General features: G+C 40.7%; 2 protein-coding genes across 4 annotated transcripts in view; both read right to left on the bottom strand.

Moving 5' to 3' along the window:
* Positions 1–13,986, bottom strand: part of TRPM6 (transient receptor potential cation channel subfamily M member 6) — a 97,580-nt gene extending 83,594 nt beyond the window's left edge. The window contains exons 1-2 of one of the 3 annotated variants that reach the window (XM_054054061.1): positions 11,512–13,986; positions 5,533–5,692 (exon numbers count right to left, since the gene is read on the bottom strand). In XM_054054061.1, the coding sequence (XP_053910036.1) occupies positions 5,533–5,562 (30 nt within the window). In that variant the 5' untranslated portion in view covers positions 5,563–5,692; positions 11,512–13,986. Of the gene's footprint in view, positions 1–2,986; positions 3,125–5,532; positions 5,693–11,511 lie in introns of those variants that run through there. The other 2 variants (XM_054054062.1, XM_054054060.1) reach the window with 2 other exon arrangements.
* A 180-nt stretch (positions 13,987–14,166) lies between these two features.
* Positions 14,167–18,933, bottom strand: CZH9orf40 (chromosome Z C9orf40 homolog). The gene is made up of 2 exons (XM_054054064.1): positions 18,571–18,933; positions 14,167–15,439 (listed from the first exon to the last, which is right to left on the bottom strand). Exons 1-2 carry the CDS (start codon positions 18,874–18,876, stop codon positions 15,284–15,286), a joined length of 462 nt encoding a protein of 153 aa, XP_053910039.1. The 5' UTR covers positions 18,877–18,933; the 3' UTR covers positions 14,167–15,283.
* Positions 18,934–19,142: the final 209 nt, after the last annotated feature.

Genomic DNA, 19,142 nt, shown 5'->3' with positions numbered 1-19,142 from the left:
ACTTTGGGTGTACTAGTAGAAGATCCTCTACCCCTCTCTTGGGGTTAAATAGCACCAATAAAATGTAAATAAATGCAGTAGTTTATAGCAGTAGAGCTGTGATCGAACCTGGGATCATTCCACCCCAGCAAGGCTGGTAAAAACTTCATATCTGCAGTCTCATCTCAGCAGCCTCACCTAACTGACACTGTGGTCACAACAGGCTACCAACCCTTCATGGATGTGACCCTCGTCACCTCTGTGTAATTCCTAGCACTACCCGGCAGCGAGGAAGCCACTTTTATAAAGAAAACATTATTTTTTCACACTGCAGAGCAGGCACCAAGGCACATCCATGGCTGTTTACCAAATTCCAGACCATTACACCTGAAACCACTAAAGGCTGGGAGATGAGTGTCTGCCTCATCAGAGTTCCTGTACAGCGTTTCATCATTACTGACAATGCTGAAGAGGGCTGAACTCAATTCTCCCAAACCCCCTTAATAATTAGGAGAAAGCAGAAGCATTAATTTCATTAACAACCCAAGGATACTTGATTGGAAACAGTGACAAGATGTCACACCATCAATGGACTTAAAAACTTTTTTCTGACTTGCATTTATCAACTTACAGCATGGCAGCGCCCAGCTTCTGTCTCAGTGAAAAGAATAGCAAGAAACACCAGAAACTGTTTTTAGATGCCTCCTTCTGTTCCCATACAAACGACAGAGGGAATGGGACAACTGAGAACAGCATGTACCAGCAACTGCACTACACCGGAGATGCAAAGCAACACCAGCTCCAAGGAAAGGATGAAGAAAAATGCTTAATAAATCCTGCTGCTTTTCAGGCTTAAACAGTTTACTCAGACCTATGGCCCTCAAAGGGACCTCTTTTCTTTCAGGATAACCAGCTCTCAAAAACTTTAGTAAAACATTAGCAATGAGAACAGAAGCAAAAGTAATGGTAATTGAAAGCATATGGAGTGGACCACAAGGGTTCACCTAGATGTATTTTACCCAAAAATACATTTACGTATTACAAGAATCAGGGACAGACAGATGTTTACTGAGACATCATTTTTGTTTATAAGCTGTAGGAATTTTAAACTTATCTACCTTCTGCTCTTTTTAACTGCATGACTTTTTGCCTTCGACTTCTGTAGTCACAAATGGGAAAACTTGCTCAGAAAGAAATGTCTTTCTCTGCTATGGTTCCATAAGATACTTATGTTTCTTCGTGATACCGGTCACTTCCAGGAACAACATACTTCAGCACATTCACTATTGGGCAATATCTGTGCCACTGACCTTGTAATAGCCAAGAAGGCTTCAGCACTTGTCCCTTATCAAGCCACAAAACGATTACGGAAACTTAGGTTCAAACACAACCTAACCTATTGGCTGCTTATCATTTTTTTTAATAAGACTATATAAGCCTGTTACTATTTTAAATAAGTTTTTTATGGTGTAATATAAACCTATCAAAGAAAAATTCTATAAACAGATTTCACAACTTCACAGCATATTTTTCATTAAACAAGCCATGACAATGCTTCCTTAACTCATTTTAGCCTCATACCAACATGAATTTGCCCTTTAAGGTGACATTGCAATTTCCATGGGAGGTCCAAAATACATTAAACCTCTCTAAAACTTGGTCAGTCCATTTCGGTACCAAGAAAAGCAGTTTGTGGTTTAACTTCAGGTGTTTGGGACTTAAAACATTAGTTCATTTTTCCTTAGTGTACAAGGAGATACTGTTTGTTTTTTAAATTATATCCATAAACTCATAAAGAATCCTTATATTTCTTACATCAGCAAGTATATCAGAAGTGGATACATTAGATATGTTTCTACAGTTTGATGCATATGAAATACTATCCAGTCTCACAATTTAATCTATAGTACCAGAGCTCTGTTCTTAGATCCCAACAACTGAATCACAGAAGTTTCATCAAAGTCTTCAGTCAGCATCATGGTAAAAAGAAGTAAAAATTTACTAGAGTCAGAGGCATTTTTCTTACATGTTACACATAACCACTGTAAACTTCACAGCATTCAAATGGCACCACCACAAAATCACCGTGTGATGTCTGCTTGTAGCATGGGCAGTCCTTTTCTCTGAAAGCCTTTCAAGACTACTAAAATACAAGCAGATGCATGTGTATAAAACTAGTCAAGACCACATCTGGAGAAGTACAGTGGGGATAACCAGCACTGACACCAGAACATTAAATCACTGGCCAAACAATGTACCCCTGTAGCTTGAGGTTTCCTCTTTGCCATCAGTCATAGAACCATAGAATAGTTTGGGTTGGAAGGGACCTTAAAGATCATCTAGTTCCAACTCCCCTGCCATGGGCAGGGACACCTCCCACCAGATCAGGCTGCCCAAGGCCCTATCCAGCCTGGCCTTGAACACTTCCAGGAAGGGAGAATATACAGCTTCCCTGGCAATTCGGGCCAGAGCCTCACCATTCTCATCGTGAAGAAATTCTTTCTTATGTCTAGACTAAATCTGCCCCTCTCCAGTTCATAGCCATGTCCCCTAGTTCTATCATTCCAATCCTTTCTGAACAGTCCCTCCTCAGCTTTCCTGTAGCCCCTTCAGGTACTGGAAGGTCGCTCCAAGGTCTCCTCGGAGCCTTCTCTTCTCCAGGCTGAACAACCCCAACTCTCTCAGCCTGTCCTGGATGGGGGGTGCTCCAGCCCTCGGATCATCCGTGCAGCCTCCTCTGGACCAACAGCTCTGTTCTCTCCCCAGGACGCCCGGATGGGACCCCGATGCCTTTTCCCGGTGCGCTCGAATGCCACTCGCGACGCGGCCGTGCGAACCATCGGAGAGAGAGCGGCTCATCCAGGCGCCGCGCTCCAATCTCCCATTGGGAGATGCCTCTCTGTCCCGGGCCGCGGGGACTTCGGCCCGGTAAGGATGGATGAGGACCGTCCCTAACGCCTCCCGCTCCTCCGGGGGGCTCCGCAGCGCCCCCCCCCCGCCCCCTCACCTGCGGGCCGGCGGCTCGGCAGCGCGGCCGGAGCGGGGCTGCCCGGTCCCGGTGCCGCCAGCCGCCCCCCCGCCAGTCCCGGCCGCCGCGGCACACGGAGCCCAGCTGCGAGAAGAGCAGGTCCTGCCACGCCGCCATCCCGCCGCCGAGCCTTGTCCCGCACGGCCGGGGCGGGCGGGGCGCCGCGCCGTCCTTTACCCCCGCGCTGATAGTTATTTGCTGAGGGGGTTGTTGTTTCCCCCCCCCCACACACACACATATAGGGAGATGCACGCTTCCCCGAGGCGGCAGACGATGCTTTCCTGCGTGGAACTCTGCGGGCTTTGCCCTCGCTGCCGCTCCCTCGGGAATCTCCCACAGCCGGGATGAGCCCCCTTCGCTCCCACCCTGCCGGGGTCTTCATCGAGTCCAAAAACCACAGCAATCCCGAAGTCAGCATACGGGGGTTGGCTCCGGTTTGTCTGCACCTTGCCTCCTCGTCTGAACCCAGTTGGGTTTTTTTCCCGGGTCACTTTTTAGGGTATTTATCATGTGGTCATGATAACCTTACAGAGAGGTCCAAGAGCTCAACCAACAATTCTCTCTTGGGCAGCCTGATGCAGTGGGATGCCCCTGCCCGTGACAGGGGAGTTGGAACCAGATGATCTTTAAGGTCCCTTCCAACCTAAACTAGTCTATGATTCTGTGATTCTATTATTATGAAGACTTGAATCATAAACAATCAACACATTGTGGTGAAAAAGAAACAGCTGATTACAGGTCACAATGATGAACAACTCAACCTGTGCACCAGGCAAGAAAACCAGTATGTGACTAGTGTATTAATTAAACTTTTCATAAAGTGATGAAGTTGGGATATAAACCAAAACTTTTGAGCTCTCAGGATCTTGATCTTCCTATTATTCTTCACAGATATTTTGTATCATTTTTTTCACATCAACAAAGAAAACTTGAAGGCGGAGCCTCAAGAGCCTTTCAGCAGCTATCACTGTTTCCTGCAGGGCTGGAGTCTTTGAACGCGCTAGGGACCACAGCCGTCAGACCAAAACAAGCACCTGTGGCAATTATACCTGGTTGTAACAAGTGTGGACTCACAGCAGACTTAGGCTGTTCTCCCTTTATTCTCAGTTTCATTTTTTCCAGTCTTCTGTATTTCCTCCAACTTGTCTCTCAAACCTCACTTTTCTTTCAGTCTCCATTTTCTTCTGCCCTATAGACTTATCCTTTTCCCATAATCAATCTTAGCCTCCAGTTCTTTTATTTCTGCCCTCTCTTCCACGTTTTTTCCTAATGTTTCTTTTATTTTGCTGGTTTCAGTTGTGCCACTGTATTGACTGTGAGCTCCCAGGTCTCTGATTTTATCTGTATTTCCCACCCACTTATTCTTTCTAGATGTTTCTCTCATTTCCTGGTCTCTCAGTTTCTAACTTTCCTGCCCAAGCCTCATCTTCCTCTGTGATGCTCAGCCTTCCCTCCTCTGTATAGGAGAGCCCTGCCTTCAGACCACGTAGTCTCAGCTCTGGGAGCCTCAGAGCAGAGCCACCAAGAGCAGCAGGGAGAAGATACTTCCACTGTTAGATCAAGCACCCATGCTCAGCAGCGCCCCGAAAAACAGAGCAGAAAAGCCTCCTTAGCATTGGGACATGCCTTTTGAAACATTAGCTGTTAAACTCAGCAGTGGTTTCACATAAATTGTTCTTTCAAAGACAAGGAGGGTAAAATTGCTTCGTACACCAAACACAACTTTTTGCTTCTTACACTGGTTCTCTTTTGTATTTAGACTTCTTACATTGCACTTCTTACACAGTAGGCCTTAAAAAAGCATTACAGCTTCCAATAACAGAACGCACCGCTAGAACTTATAGCAGGTGATGAACAGCTGTCTTCCTGTTCATTCTCTTCATAGCTATACCTTTTAAGATATTATTTCCAAAAAAAAAAATCTCAAGTCATCCTGAGTCAGCACAGAAACTTACACAAGTTTGCTAATTTCAACTATGTTTATAAATGAAATAATGTTCTTTTAATAGAACATATAAGTAACTGTTACAAGGCCCGCTCTTCATATGAACAGAAACCGTGTGAGAGATCAGAAACACATGTATGACTGCACATGCAGATTCTCTATATTTCAACTGGGACATAGCTGGGTGTACACATTCCTATGAAATGCAAGCATTTTCTTAATTCCAGATTTCTGCGGTTTCTTTCTAAGTTGTGCATCTTCTCTCAAGCATGAGAAATTCTTAGTCTTCCCTGGAATCACAACTCACCATTTGTAATCTAATAAGAAGACCTAAAAATCTGTTCTGCAAAGCCATACAAACCAATTCATATGCTATGTGTTCTCACAGTCCATTCTCCAGCACTTCACTGATATGAAAACACGTGTAATGTGTTTTGTAACAGACTGTTTAGTAGTTCGAAGTCCACATAATAACTAGCATATAATTTTTATACTGTTGTCTCCAGAAATCGGAACAGCTGAGACATTTTCTCCTGCAGTCCAACTGCAGCATATCAATCTTGTTTTTTTGTAGACTTACCTTAATATCAGTGCTATCTTGTTTGTCCATCCTTTATGCTTCTTTTTTTTATAAATTCTATATTTCCAGTATCTAAGCTGTTACTTCAACAGCAGTGTGGCTGGCTCAGTTCTTGGATGACCATTAGGAACAATGTTTCACAACTCCTGCTTTTCGTGTCCTAAGTAAGTGAAATGCAGATGTGTCAAAGTATGACTGCATTAACTCATGCATAACTTTCCATTGTTTTCAAAGTCCAAAAATCTTCTGTGAAAAAAATTATATAAAAGGAGGATAATATGCTTAACAGAAACTTTTACTAAAACAGTAATGGATTTGTTTTTGTTGTTTCCATAGGGTGCCCATAAAGTCATAAGCATGCAGATATCAACTCTGTTCATTAAGTTCGGTTAGATCATATCTCCTGTCCAGCAAGCATATTAAAACATTTTTTCTGTCTACCCTGTTTAATCATGCAAGATCTATTAAAGGAGTGTCCAGATACTGGAATGAAAAAGACAAAACTAATCTACAATTTATGCACTAATCTGCTTCAGAGGGAACTCCCAGTTTCATTGTTTCATCATCTCCAAACACACTGAAAACATTGAGTTTCATAAGACTACCTACAAAACTCTACCTTTGACTTAGTTCCCTAGCAGATATTCAAGAACTGATGAAGCAGCAAAGAGAGGAGCAATGAATGAAACTGGTGAAGGCTGCTTCTAGATTTCTCCACCCATCCCACATAGTTGCCAACAAATCAGCCTGCCACTAGACTTATTTACCTTTATCTTCCAAAATAAATAAAAAAAGACTCATAATTTAGTCCAACACTAAAGGCTGGTAGCAGATGTTTTGAACACACAGTCATCAGATGACTGTTTCAGTTATTGCTCTAGTATGCTGTGGGAAAGTGCTGTGGAAGATTATTTCTATAGGGCAAAATTTATTTTTTTTTTTTTTTCTTTACCATACAGATTATGGACTACAACAGAACTGAAGCTTATGCCATGGTCCTCCCCTTCAACTTACAGTGTGTAGAGGCAACCTCCTGGAGTGAGCTTAAGTCATGCTTTATTGTGTATTTCACAGCATGCAAATATGCAATCATTATTCCTGGTCTGATTGTAGTACATCTTTCCTCTTGCTCCCCACTGCCCACTGATATTAGATGCTGATATGCCAATAAATGCTTTTCCAAGAAGGAGAACATAACTTCCCTCATCACAAATAAACTGATTTTTTGATTAAAGTTAAAGATGACAGAACTCAGGCAGGCATATAGATGTCTATCATTTATTAGTTCCCATGACAGATGTGCTTCAACAAGAAGCAAGAATGAGGACAGCCTTTTAGTATTGATTTATACACAGTTAGAGTGTCACGTCGTTTTATGTTTTTTTCTAGTCAGATTGATTACTGCTTGCAACAAGTAGTTACTGATATTTGAACATGACTCAAAATCCTCCAAGATAGTTCAGATCTTGTATTTGCATGGAGAATTACCTAAAGTCACCAGGACTGTTCGCAGAATTTATTCTATAATAAAAATTGGCTTTAAAATTTTTTTTATTAGAGTCTGTAAGTTGCCAGGAATGCAGTAGAGTAGGTTTTGTTAGCTTGATGGTCACAGTCACAAATACCCAATCATCAATTCTCCTGAAATGCATTCTGTACATACCTTTGAGGCTAGTGAAGACCCAAAGAAAAAAATGTGATGGTATGGTTTAGTCTCGATACAGTCATGAATAGTTTCTGTGCTTCTAGTGATAGTTTCATGGAAACGAGCATCCTGATTCCTAAGGTAGGATGTCACTGTCCAGAACTAAGAAATAACACTTCAGATGGTGTTACTGGTCTCTGATACTCGATTTTCTTGATGGAGCTAGGAAAATAAGTGAAGAACTAAAGACTCAGCGCAGGAGAGTGTTTATGTGTTCAGCAACTTCAAAATTTAGTAGTCTCTACTTCTCAAGAAGAAACCCTTCACAGTAATGGAGAAGCACAATGTACTTTTGAAGGGCAACAATCATGTAGACAGCCAGGAGGAAGATGCAGTATCAAAGGATAACCACATCAGTTGCTGCTCTTACCTCACTATTAGGTGAGCCCTCCTATGATATGTGTCACTGGCTACACAGTAACACATTAACACCTTAAAAATTTTACTGTAAATTTCTGAGGAACGTTAATTCAGTGTTAACACAATCCCTGCTTCCTAAGGGTTTTAAAAAATAGTCTCAGGGAACACTGCCTCTACTAAGTTTGCTCTGCCTTTTCTTGCATCCCTCAATTAAAATCAGTTCACTTATTTTTCAAACATGTCATCTTTCAGAGTACTCCTAGAAGATGTGAATGCTGACTTATCAGTGCCCTGGTCTGAGCCAAATGTCTGGCATATGGAGTCTTCAGTGAGACTTTGTCCAGATGAGACAACCAGAGTTTTCAAATCCTCATTTTAAATGAATTTTCAAAATCTGTTCTTTCCCTTCCCATTTATTTTCATACCAGATACAATGTATCTTTCTCACAGGGACTATACAGAAGGTAGAAATGGGAGGATGGAGGTTTATTTTGCTAGTCACACTCACAAACACACCAGAGTAAATGGTCCAAGCCTTAAAGGAAAGGAGACAAAGAAAAACCTTCCTGCTTGAGACTGAAAAAAAAGAGAAACCTTATCTACATGATCTCTTTATTTCAAAGACACTTAAAGCTATTTAGCTAAAAATTAAGAGTTAAGCACCGATGAATGTACAAGGAGCACTGTGCTTCATAAAGAAAGAAAACTGTCCTTTAGTGACCCCTGGCAAGAGGAAAACCTAAAGACACCAGGGTGTCAGTCAAGTACACATGCTCTGAGTGGAATATGCAGAAGACTTCAAGCTACACTAGATTATCCTGTGTGAGAGATGGGCTGATATAAGAATAATATTGTCCCAGACCACTCTTCCAAAGAATGGGGCAGCTGAAGGCACATCTGGGCTTAGCTGGCACTGTGCCTCTGAGAAATAAATGCTGACTGCTCTGCATGCGAGTCCAAAACTCTTGGCTCTTGGGTTTCACAGGCTGTCCTAGCAATTGTGTGGTTTGGGCACGGGCACCCCATCAGGCAGAGCCTAATGGCAAGGCCACAGCACTGGAGGCAAGTGACCATATGGATTCACCTTACAAGCTGGATCTGGCCCGCAGGGTGTTGCTTTGACCACTTCCCAACCAAAAGCAGCAGGCAGTCAACAGTAGGCAGAAGTCCCATGTGAATAAATATTGAGATGCAACTGTTAGCTAGGCAGGAATATTATTGCTTTCAGGCTGTGTTTTGAGCAGCAATCATATATTACATGGTAGAAATACGCCTTATCACAAACTTTAAACTGATTAACTTGGTTGCCTGTTTGTTGCTGGCTGGCTAAGTTTCACCTTCAGATACCTATGTTTCTAGGTAGAAAGTAAAGTAAATTTAAGCTTCCTTCTATTCAGAAAATTACGTTTATTTTGGATTTCTTCTCTGGGCCAGTCATCCCTTTCTGAAACATTCTTCTGCTGTGACCCAGTGTCTTATTCTTTACATGATTTGCTAATTGCTACATTGTGTTTTTAAATAGTAGTTTTAAATGTCACAGAAATCAGTATTGGCAACTGAAAGAATTCTCTTAAATACTTTTCCTCAGAGGAAATTAGCTTTGTTATATCCTTGACTCAAAGTGGTGTGACTGATTTTTTTTTTTTTTTTTTAAATATATTACGTGATCAGATAGACCTTTGGGGTTTTGCGGTTTTTTAGGAAGACACACTGAAAATACTGTTAATTCTTTCCTCGACTACTTTAGACTTCATACAAAAAAAAATAAAGACCTGTTCTGAGGTTACACTGAGAGAGTTACTGCTCACTTCTGTAACCTGTCCTGAAAGCACAAATCTTCTGCAGCATGAGTACACTGCATTTAGAGAACTGCAAGTCAGAACTGTACATCTCAGAAAAACCACCCTAACCTGTAGTAAAATTGTTTCACTGAAATACACCACCTTCAAAATCCTATCTTTAAAAAGGAAAGTGTTTCTCATTTTCCTTACTGAAAAGGAAAAATCGTTAATGCTACACTTTGGTCACCCTTTCAAGTCAATGACAGACATTGGTAATTGCCACACAATGTGATCTAAGGAATTTGAGTAAGAATGTTGTGATTGTTGAACTCATTATTGAAATGAATTGTCTTTATAAATTAATGGTTCTAGTCTCACAATAACTCAAGACCACCCTAACAAAGATAAAATACAAATCCCCAAATTATTTGAGACTGCAGTTTTTAGCACTGACAAATCCAGAAAAGCTGCATAATATACATGGGGGAGAAAGCAATGCATTGAAATATAGAATCTGCCTCATGGGCTAAAATAATAAGAAAGATAATTGGGAGCCTATTCAACATTTTTTATTTGTTTGACTCAAAGGGACTCCACTGAGCAAGCTGTTCCCTAAAGCACTTCGGAGATGTTATGTATGGACTCTTAAGGAAAAAACCCACATATTGAACATCAAAACAATCATAATTTCTCTCTGAAGCCATGACATGTCATAGAAATTTAAGCATTTTTATATTAACAATCCAGGTTTGATATTACTATGCATGTACAAAGTATAAATATTTTTTGCCACACCCTTTCCTCTCATATCACACTATATTTCACAATCATACTCTCGCAGTGTTTTTATGACTTCGATTTAAAGAATGAAAAGCTGTCTTTGTTGTCTCTTTATTTGTACGTTACACATCTGGAAATACAGAGGTTTGTTTGCAGTAGATTTTCTTTTCAAACACAGGATTCTCCAATTCCTAAAAGGTAAACGTGGAAAACCTAACTATTATCAAATACACAGATTCAATATTTAGTGATTTCTTGATCAAAAACCTGCAGTTTACAACTGACTGTCATGAAATCATAGGATTTTGGTAGCTTATTTTATGCCAAAGTAGTTTTTACATAATAAATGCTTTTTATGCAACCAGAAGCAAAATTAGGCTGTTTTAAATGCCAGGAAACTGATTTTCACATTCTAGAAGTTGAATCACCAAATAGAAATACCGCCTATATAAGATCAGGCTTCAAAGAGAGGGCATTTGACAGTTAAGGTATATCCAATAGAATTAATTATCGTGTGTTCCAATTTAAGTAAAAGAGTGCTCTGCACTACACAAATGAAGGACATTAAAAAATTCACTGGTGCAAGGGAACAGTGAATAGATGTGGCTTGTTTCCATTCATAGCTCTGCACAAAATTTTTTTCCTCTGGCTTACACTTCACTGAAGATAGTACAATACTGGTTTTGTTTACTTTTCTCATTCTTATACTTAGTAAGCCACTTATTTCATCATATTCCAATCCAAACATCAACCCCGGGTATTCATAAAACAAAACTGGAAAAAAAATGTAATGTTTAGCTAGTCAATATCCCATCTTTCAAAAATGCATTATTATAAATGAAGACAAAACAAAACCAGGAAAGCTACCATCCACCACCGTAATTCTTAAAAGCAAAATAAAATTTCAAACAAAACTTTACTTTGCCTCCTTCCCTCCCCTGGGAAGATTATCAGTTACCAGTAGTAAGAAAACTTCTTCCTTCAGTAGTGAAAAAGCTACAATCTGTGTGGCTTTAAGCGGAGAAATAACAATTATTTTTAAGTCCTTAGAAGAGACTATGAAACTATAAATGCTTTTTTTTTGACGAAGAGTGTTTAAAACATACTCATTATTACCTAGTGAGTTTGCTTACAAATGAAATACCAATATTAAAAATATACTGTTTGCTGTATCAACATTAAGTTCTTAAATAGAATAAGCTTTATATAGGAATTTTTAAAAATCAACCTTTTAATAAGACTACTTGAAAAACCCCATCTGAGATTTCCTCACACATTTCAAATATACTGTTAGTTGTATACCAACATTTACACACTATTTCATGAGTTAGTTTCTTATGAGTTAGCACTTACCTTTTTCTTCCCCATAGTTTAAGAGTACATTTCAAGTATCCTTCACTCAGAAATCGAGGTTTCCATCAAACACACAACCATAAAAAGCTTGCTTTGCAGTTGTAACTAATGGACACAGTGCAAAAATTAGTGACAACAAATTCTCATGTGTTAAAACTGATAGCTTTTTGGGTCGGGGGGAAGATGGAGAGAGAAACAAGAGATGAACCAAAAATTCTTGACAAAATGTTTCTACTCCAATTATGCTGAAGACCTCATGTCACCTTATAATCAGGAACTTGTGACTTGATCTGCATTTATTTATGTATCACAGTAAGGAAATGATTAACATTCATGATGTCACTGCTTGAATTTTCAGTAGCAGTTCAGAATAAAAGCACACTCGAAACATTTTCCAGATTTGTTGTAGTTTACTGCGTATGTGTATTGCCACCTAGAGAGTCAAGGTTATAACTGTCGGAACAGAAATGATTAAGCCAGCCCAAGCATAGTAGCTATTTTGAAATGCTTCTTCGAACATAAGTTTAGTGTACCAAACAATGAGTCCGTGTGGTCTACCATCTCTCATTATGGCTGTATCAGATGTTTTTCACAGAAATACACATTAATTCCCCACAAGGAATCTGCCACAACCAGAGCTAGCTGTCAAATGCTAGACATTAATGATCTTTGATGCCACCTGGAAACATACATTTGCACTTTCTCATTTTCTACACAAAGACTTTTTTCCCACTTTTTTTCCTTCCACCACTATCTACTTACCCAAGACATGGTCATTAATACAGCCTGTCTTTCACAGTGCTTCTTCAGTTTCCCAATTTGGACTGAGCTTTAAACTTCTGGTGGCTTATCTATCTTGGCAATCATAAATACAGTGTAGGCTTGAAAGCACAAATAAGCTTGAAATAAGCACAAATTAGACCATGTAAAACAGGCCCTAAATGTAGAATAAGACAGAAAATTTACAAAGGCCGACATGGTGCTAATACTACTTCTGCTGTTTAAATCTGCTTTGAAGCACACTGAACGCCAGCATTTCACATTCTTTAAAATGCCTATAAACCTTACTGTGCTACTTCTAGATGCAACACCCTTATCAACCTGGGTAATAGCTAGATGTTTTCTAAATATTCTCTATACATTTTCTTACTCTTCAGACAATGGTTTTTCCTTCTAGAAATCAATATTATAGATAAAAGCAAACTCCCAATTACCCAGAGAAAATATAAATAATTTTTCTGAAAGTTTAAGAACATATCAACTGAAGATCATTAGCTGGTAGGTACTATGTTACTCCTGAGTTGTCTTAGAATTTGTGCCAACATTTTGTTATTTCAAAAGAACATTTTCTTCTCACTAGATACGAGTACGCATGCAAATTAACACATTTTAAGCTTACTTCCAGTTTATGTACAGCCTCTGAAAAAAGAGCTTGCCAGCAAAATGGAGTCAGAAGACAAGGCCAGTATTCTGGCAGCCCACAGTAACATGTGGTTATCTGGAGACACCAGACACCGAGCAACAACATGTCTTGGTCCCACCTTTTGACAGCTCTAACGCAAAGTTTGCATAATCTATCATCGTTCCCCCTTATCTCGCGCAGATTTTTGCATCACCCAAACTCCCTGACTAATTTCAAAAGGTTTTCCAAGGCTTTTAAACTTGCCTCTATTTGCAAACAGATGAATGGAAAAAATTAATCAGCTCAGCAAATGCTCTGAAAGTAGCTGTAACATTCCAGCCCATAACCCAGAGCCCACGACTGGAACAAGTGAAGAGGAAAGTGCTTGCCTACAGCACAATTGTAAATAAAGTAAATACATGGCCTGCAACATAGTGCCAGCTTAATTTGTTTTAAAAGGCTTGTTTATTTTGTTATGGAATAGGTCAAATATATATTTTAAAGACAATAATAAAAATTCTTCTGTCCTGTGAATACAGGGGAAAAAGGGAGACAGATTTTAACGCTAAAAGTCAGTCTATTGCTGCATACCTGCTGTACAAGAAGCTCCAAGCAGATTTTAAGCGACTAAAGTACGTCTACAGAGATACTAGCTAATAATGCAAAATTCTGGATCCTGAGAATACTGGATGGTGTGAAAGAGTACAAAATCCACAAATACAGGAATGCATATATTACCTAGGATAAAAAAAAAATAAAACAAACACCTCAACAGATTAATAAATTAGTTTCCTCACTAATTTACTTTAGCTATAGGAAACGTGTAATAGCAGTTGCATTTTTGCCAGAAAAGGAGTTTGTTTTAAAAACATTTAAGTATCTCCTACACCAATTTGATTTGTTCGGACTTAAAAAATATAATAAAAAATGTGTCAGAAAAATAAATATTGTTCAAATACATATCCACCTAATCTGATAGAAGGTAAAAGCCTATCCAAAGAAACACTATGAAATGCTTGAGTCACTAAGCCACTTCCGTTCTTCTGTGGGTACTAAGAGATCCTAACAATCTAAACAAATAAGCAATGAACAAATGCAGATACCTTACACCTCAAATACTGAAAAGTTTGGAAATATTTACTAAGAAGGCTGACAGGCTGAATAAAATGACAGTTACAGAAGAAACAATCTTAAGAGATAAAGTCAGGAACTTCACACAATAATAGTCCCACAGTTTTCAAATGCACAGAGACAAAATTTTATTGTCCTTTAGCAAATACATTATTTTAAAAAATAATAAATTCCTAAGTTGCCTCCTTCAGTTATTCCAGCAAAGAAACAGCACTTGCTATCTTTGAGAATAAATGACATTTGCAAAGTCTGACAGTCTGCCCATACAACTTCAGTCTATTATTAAAAACAAATATTTCTAATTGTACTCTGAATTGTAAATAAATTACAAAATACAAGATCAAGTTTGTACTTCACAGCAAAACCCACTAATTCAATGAATGTCTGTAAAAATTCTTCACAAGATCTGTATTCTCTGGAAAAACTGTGCCTCAGTGAAGCCTAAAAAGGTTTATGTGGTAATTTTATTTTTCATTAACATTTCTTGATACATCTGCACACACCTGCCATTCTGATGCTACTGATTTGTCCAGAGCAAACATCACAAAAAAACAAGAACATCATTAATTTGAGAATGGACCAAAAACCTAAAAGCTGCCCACTGCTTTGGATAATGTGAAAAGAAGGTGAAATGGAGACAAGGAGAATGTGAAAATCAGAATGGTGGCTACTTACAAAAGAAAAGATCCCCTTTACCTTCCCCCTCCCTGCAACACTTGTGTTTTGTCTGCATAGAAAGGGGAGTGTTTTGTCTGGTTTTGGTAGGTTCTTATTTTTTGGTTTAGCTATTACACAACCCCCCCCACACACACATTAACAATCACTAGTTTGTGTGCTTTACGATAAATTCCAATGATAAACATTTCACTTTCAGCTACCAGAGTTATTGTTGAGGACAGGCAAAATTATCTTCTCTTTTCTTTCAACATATCCACTTGCTTCTTTTATTTGTATCCCGAAGTACTGATTTTCTGTAGTCTTCTTTTAGCCTGCATCCACATTTTCAAGCATTCATCCTAGACATCAGCCTTCTCCACACTGTACACCTTCAGACAGCTTAACAGTAAGTGCCTGACAGAGAGTATCCCATTCACGCAGATAACTTAAACCTTTTGCAGACTGACACAACATTGTTTCTTCAAGAAGGCAGAAGCAAACTTATTTCTCTCTCAAGTAGAAAAATGAATCCAAACAGAAACAACTTTCCTGCAAGCAGATGCACAACTGTGAAACAATTCATTAGGTCTCCATCTCAGTATCCATGGTATCAGTCCTTGAAGTTTTAGCTTCTGGTGGAGTCTCTCCATCTAGGTTCTGAATATCAGACATATCAATAGTAGGCAACGGTGCTCTCCAATACAAGAATGAATTATACTGACAGAAATCTTCTTCTTGCTTTGAAAAGAGACAAATAGACAAAAAGGCCACAAAACATTAATGTGTATCACTGCATTACAAAATAAAAAACCAAACTTTTATAAAATAAATGAAACCAAGGAAGAGCTATTCAGATGTTCCACATTAACAGTTCCTACACTTTTATACAGAAAAAATATGAACTATTTCTAAGGAGGACAACATAGAAAATCCCATTAAAAACATAATTTAGTTTTGTCCTTTCAAACATTCTTGCAAAGGACTACTGTACAACCTCTGGGAAAAACTTCTATAACTCCACTAATTTCTTCAACTCACAATCTTTGCATGGAATGACACTGTAAAACTTGTGTAATTACTGCATTATGCATAGAAAAACTGTTAACCACTTTTTCTTCTCGCAATGATATACTAATTTCATGCACATTTAGAAGCTGATATTCAGAAGAATGTATTTAGCTATTTTACACCAACTCAGAGGACAACACTCACAGGAAAAGTAAAACATTGCATAGTGTTGCTACGGAGTTCTGTTCCTTGTCTTCTATAGCTATAATTTGCACTCCAGTATACCTGAGGAAAAAAGAGGCTCTCTTCTAGGGGCAGGAAGGGGAATGTTTAAGAACTTTCTTCTGGTATTTTTCCTAACATATTATTAGAATTTTAAATATTTTTACTTTAATGCCTCACTTGCAACAAGCACTAAACAGAAGTAGTTTTTAAAAAATAAACTGGTATAACTGTTTAGGTATGGCTCTTGAAAAAAAAAAATCATGCTTTGTCTGTTGGCTCTGCAACAGATTAAAAAAATGTAATGTTCAAAAAAGTCAAAGCAAGTATTGCTCCTACCTCCTCTCAGATACTAGCAAAGTGATGCTTCCTCCTCCACTCCCCAAAAGAGAGAAGTCCCTAAATTCAGGTACGGTCCATCTAAAGGATACATTTTGCTACTTGTTATCACACAAACCTCTGGTGGACTATGATTTATTATACTGGGTAACCTGTTTTTACTACAAAAAAGCCTGCATTATTCAAGACCTGTAATAATTAAGACAGGCATGTAAGACATTTCATAGCAACAAGATGGCTGCATTCCTGTAGAGCACTACTAATGTAAATTTGCTTAGTAGGAAAAGAACATCTTCAGGGCAAATTAAAGAACCAACGTTCCCATTATCTGGAATCAAGACTGAAACCAGTTACACGATAAAAAGCCACAGAAACAGAAGGATTGACTATATGGAAACTGGAAGTGAACCAAACTGTAAGTAGTTGCATGCATGTGGGGCAAATACCCTTGTAAAAAATTACTGTAAAAATGTTTGTACTGCCATACAGCATTAACAGCAAACAGCAAAAGAGAAAGGGAAGATTTTCCAGTCAATATTCCAATCTAGGCAGCATCACGCACACAGAACTGTGCCGGGTAGGTGGCTAACAAGCTCTTTGAAAAAAAATCTCTAGCAATGGAGTTTCAGAAACTGCCAGCTACCTTTACAAATTCTTGTGTTTAATCTGAACGCCCCTCATATTTTAATAAGTTACTGATCACACTGTGAGAGCTAAGTACTTAAAGTCAGAACACTCCTGTGCTAGATGCCTTGTTTGCAGAGAGTAAATGATACTCTCGTTTCAAGGATCTAAAACCTCATAACCACCAAAACATGCACATTCTTAAATTCAGACTCAGACTACATATAAGATTAATCTCAAGAACATCCAAGTCTCCAGAGCAGCAGTGTTTCAGTTTACTGGTATCACTAAGAAAGATGCAGTGCGAAAACAGACAAGCCCAAGGAGCACAAGACAGGTGCGAACACCAAATATTAATGTGTAAAATGCAAAAGAACATCTCAAATGTACACATACAATTAAGTATCTTAAGTCCAGGTGGGAGGAAAGGTGAATTTACCTATATCAAATTTCTAGATAGGCATGACATTTGATGTAGCATTTTATTTTTGCATAACTAATGCCTTCTCAGTACTATATTTTGTCTTTAAGCCTATTGTGTAAAATGTGGTCAAGGGGAGAAGAATCTATGTTGTCCAAAGTTAACTAGAAACTTCAGAAGTTAACCGCAAACTCCAGTACATCCTGATCATTATATACTTGATCCCATTCCTAAGAAGCACATTGGCAACGTGCAGTTGCAGCCCAGAAGGCCAACCATATCCTGGGCTGCATCAAAAGAATGGTGGCCAGCAGGCTGGCAGAGGTGATTCTGCCCCTCTATTCCTCTCTTGTGAAACCTCATCTGGAGTATCATGTCCAGTTCTGGAATTCTCAATATAAGGCAGCTGTGTAGATCTTGGGTCCAGGGGAGGGCTATAAAGATGATCCGAGGGCTGGAGCACCACCTCCCATAAGAGGACAGACTGAGAGAGCTGGAGCTGGCATTGTTCTGTCTGGAGAAGAAAAGGCTCTGAGGAGACCTTACAGCTACCTTCCAGTGCATGAAGGGGCTACAAGAAAGCTGGGGAGGGACTATTTACAAAGGCTTGAAGTGATAGGACTATGGGGAATGGCTATGAACTGGAGAGGGGCAGATTTAGACTAGACATAAGGAGGAAATTCTTCACCATGAGAGTGATGAAGCACTGGCACAGGTTTCCCAAGCAAGTTGTGGCTGCACCATCCCTGGAGGTGTTCAAGGCCAGGTTGGATGGGGCCTTGAGCCGCCTGGTCTTGTGGGAGGTGTCCCTGCCCATGGCAAGGGGGTTGGAACTGGATGGTCTTTGAGGTCCTTCCAACCCAAACTATTCCACGACTGTATGATTCCCTGACCATTGCCCTCAACAGATGAATTAGTTAAAAAATAGCTCTGGCATCATGACTCAATGCCCATCCCAAGCAAACAGATAAGACAGCAAGCTGAACAGGTGCTGGTCCAAGCTGGACTCACAAGCTCAAACAGAGCCGCGATCACACCACCCTTCAAGCTCTCACAGTACTTTCGGTGGGGACGTGGCTGAATGAAGAACTACCTGTCGACTCCACACACGCCGTGTCCCGACACATTTACTACAGCGGAAAAGAAAATGAAGCGGCTCCAAAGGTGAGTAGGTTTAAGCCGGGAGAACGGAAGGAGAAGCCGGGAGAACGGAAGGAGGACCCGTACCCAGGCCCCGCCCCCGCCGCGCCGTTACCTCGGCCGCGCGCCCCGCGCCGCCTCCCTTCGCCGCCCGCTCCTCCAGGGCGGCCGCGGCCCCGCCGCGTCGCCGCCGCCTGCTCGCCACGTCCCCCTGCTCGGCGCGGGGCCCAGGCCGCTTCCCCGGCGGCGCCTCCACCTCCTCCAGCTTCCGTTTGGGCGCGGCGGGGCCGGCGGCGGCCGCTTCGCCTCTGGGTCGCCGCTCGGGGGCGGCGGAGCGGGGCGGTGGCGGCGGTGGCGGCTCGCGCAGGGGCCGCTTGAAGGGCACGTGACACACCAGCGGCTCCGCGCGCCGCTTGGCCATGAGCGGGGCCGAGCGCCGGCGCCTCCGCTCAGCGCGCGTCCCGCCCCCCACCCCGGCCCGCGCACGCGTGGCGCAGAACGCATGCGCACTCCCCCCACTCCCATTGGCCGCGGGGGGGTGGAGCGGGAGCGGGCGCGGAGTCGAGCCTCGCGTCGCACCTTAGGGGGCAGCGTTGTCAGAGTCTCATGGGTAGTTGAGGGTGGAAGGGACTTCTAGTTCCAGCCCTCCCCTCCGGCACGGGCAGGGACATCCCACCAGAATCCCAC

This window comes from Cuculus canorus, chromosome Z, assembly GCF_017976375.1.
Source record: "Cuculus canorus isolate bCucCan1 chromosome Z, bCucCan1.pri, whole genome shotgun sequence".
Classification (NCBI taxonomy): Eukaryota; Metazoa; Chordata; class Aves; order Cuculiformes; family Cuculidae; genus Cuculus; species Cuculus canorus.
This window is presented reverse-complemented; position numbering and strand designations above follow the sequence as displayed.

Excerpts from the sequence above, each read along its gene's own strand:
- CZH9orf40 (XM_054054064.1), bottom strand. The coding sequence starts at position 18,876 with ATGGCCAAGCGGCGCGCGGAGCCGCTGGTGTGTCACGTGCCCTTCAAG. Across the intron at positions 15,440-18,570 it reads GCGCGGGGCGCGCGGCCGAG|CAAGAAGAAGATTTCTGTCA; the intron begins GTAACGGCGCGG and ends CTCTTTTCAAAG.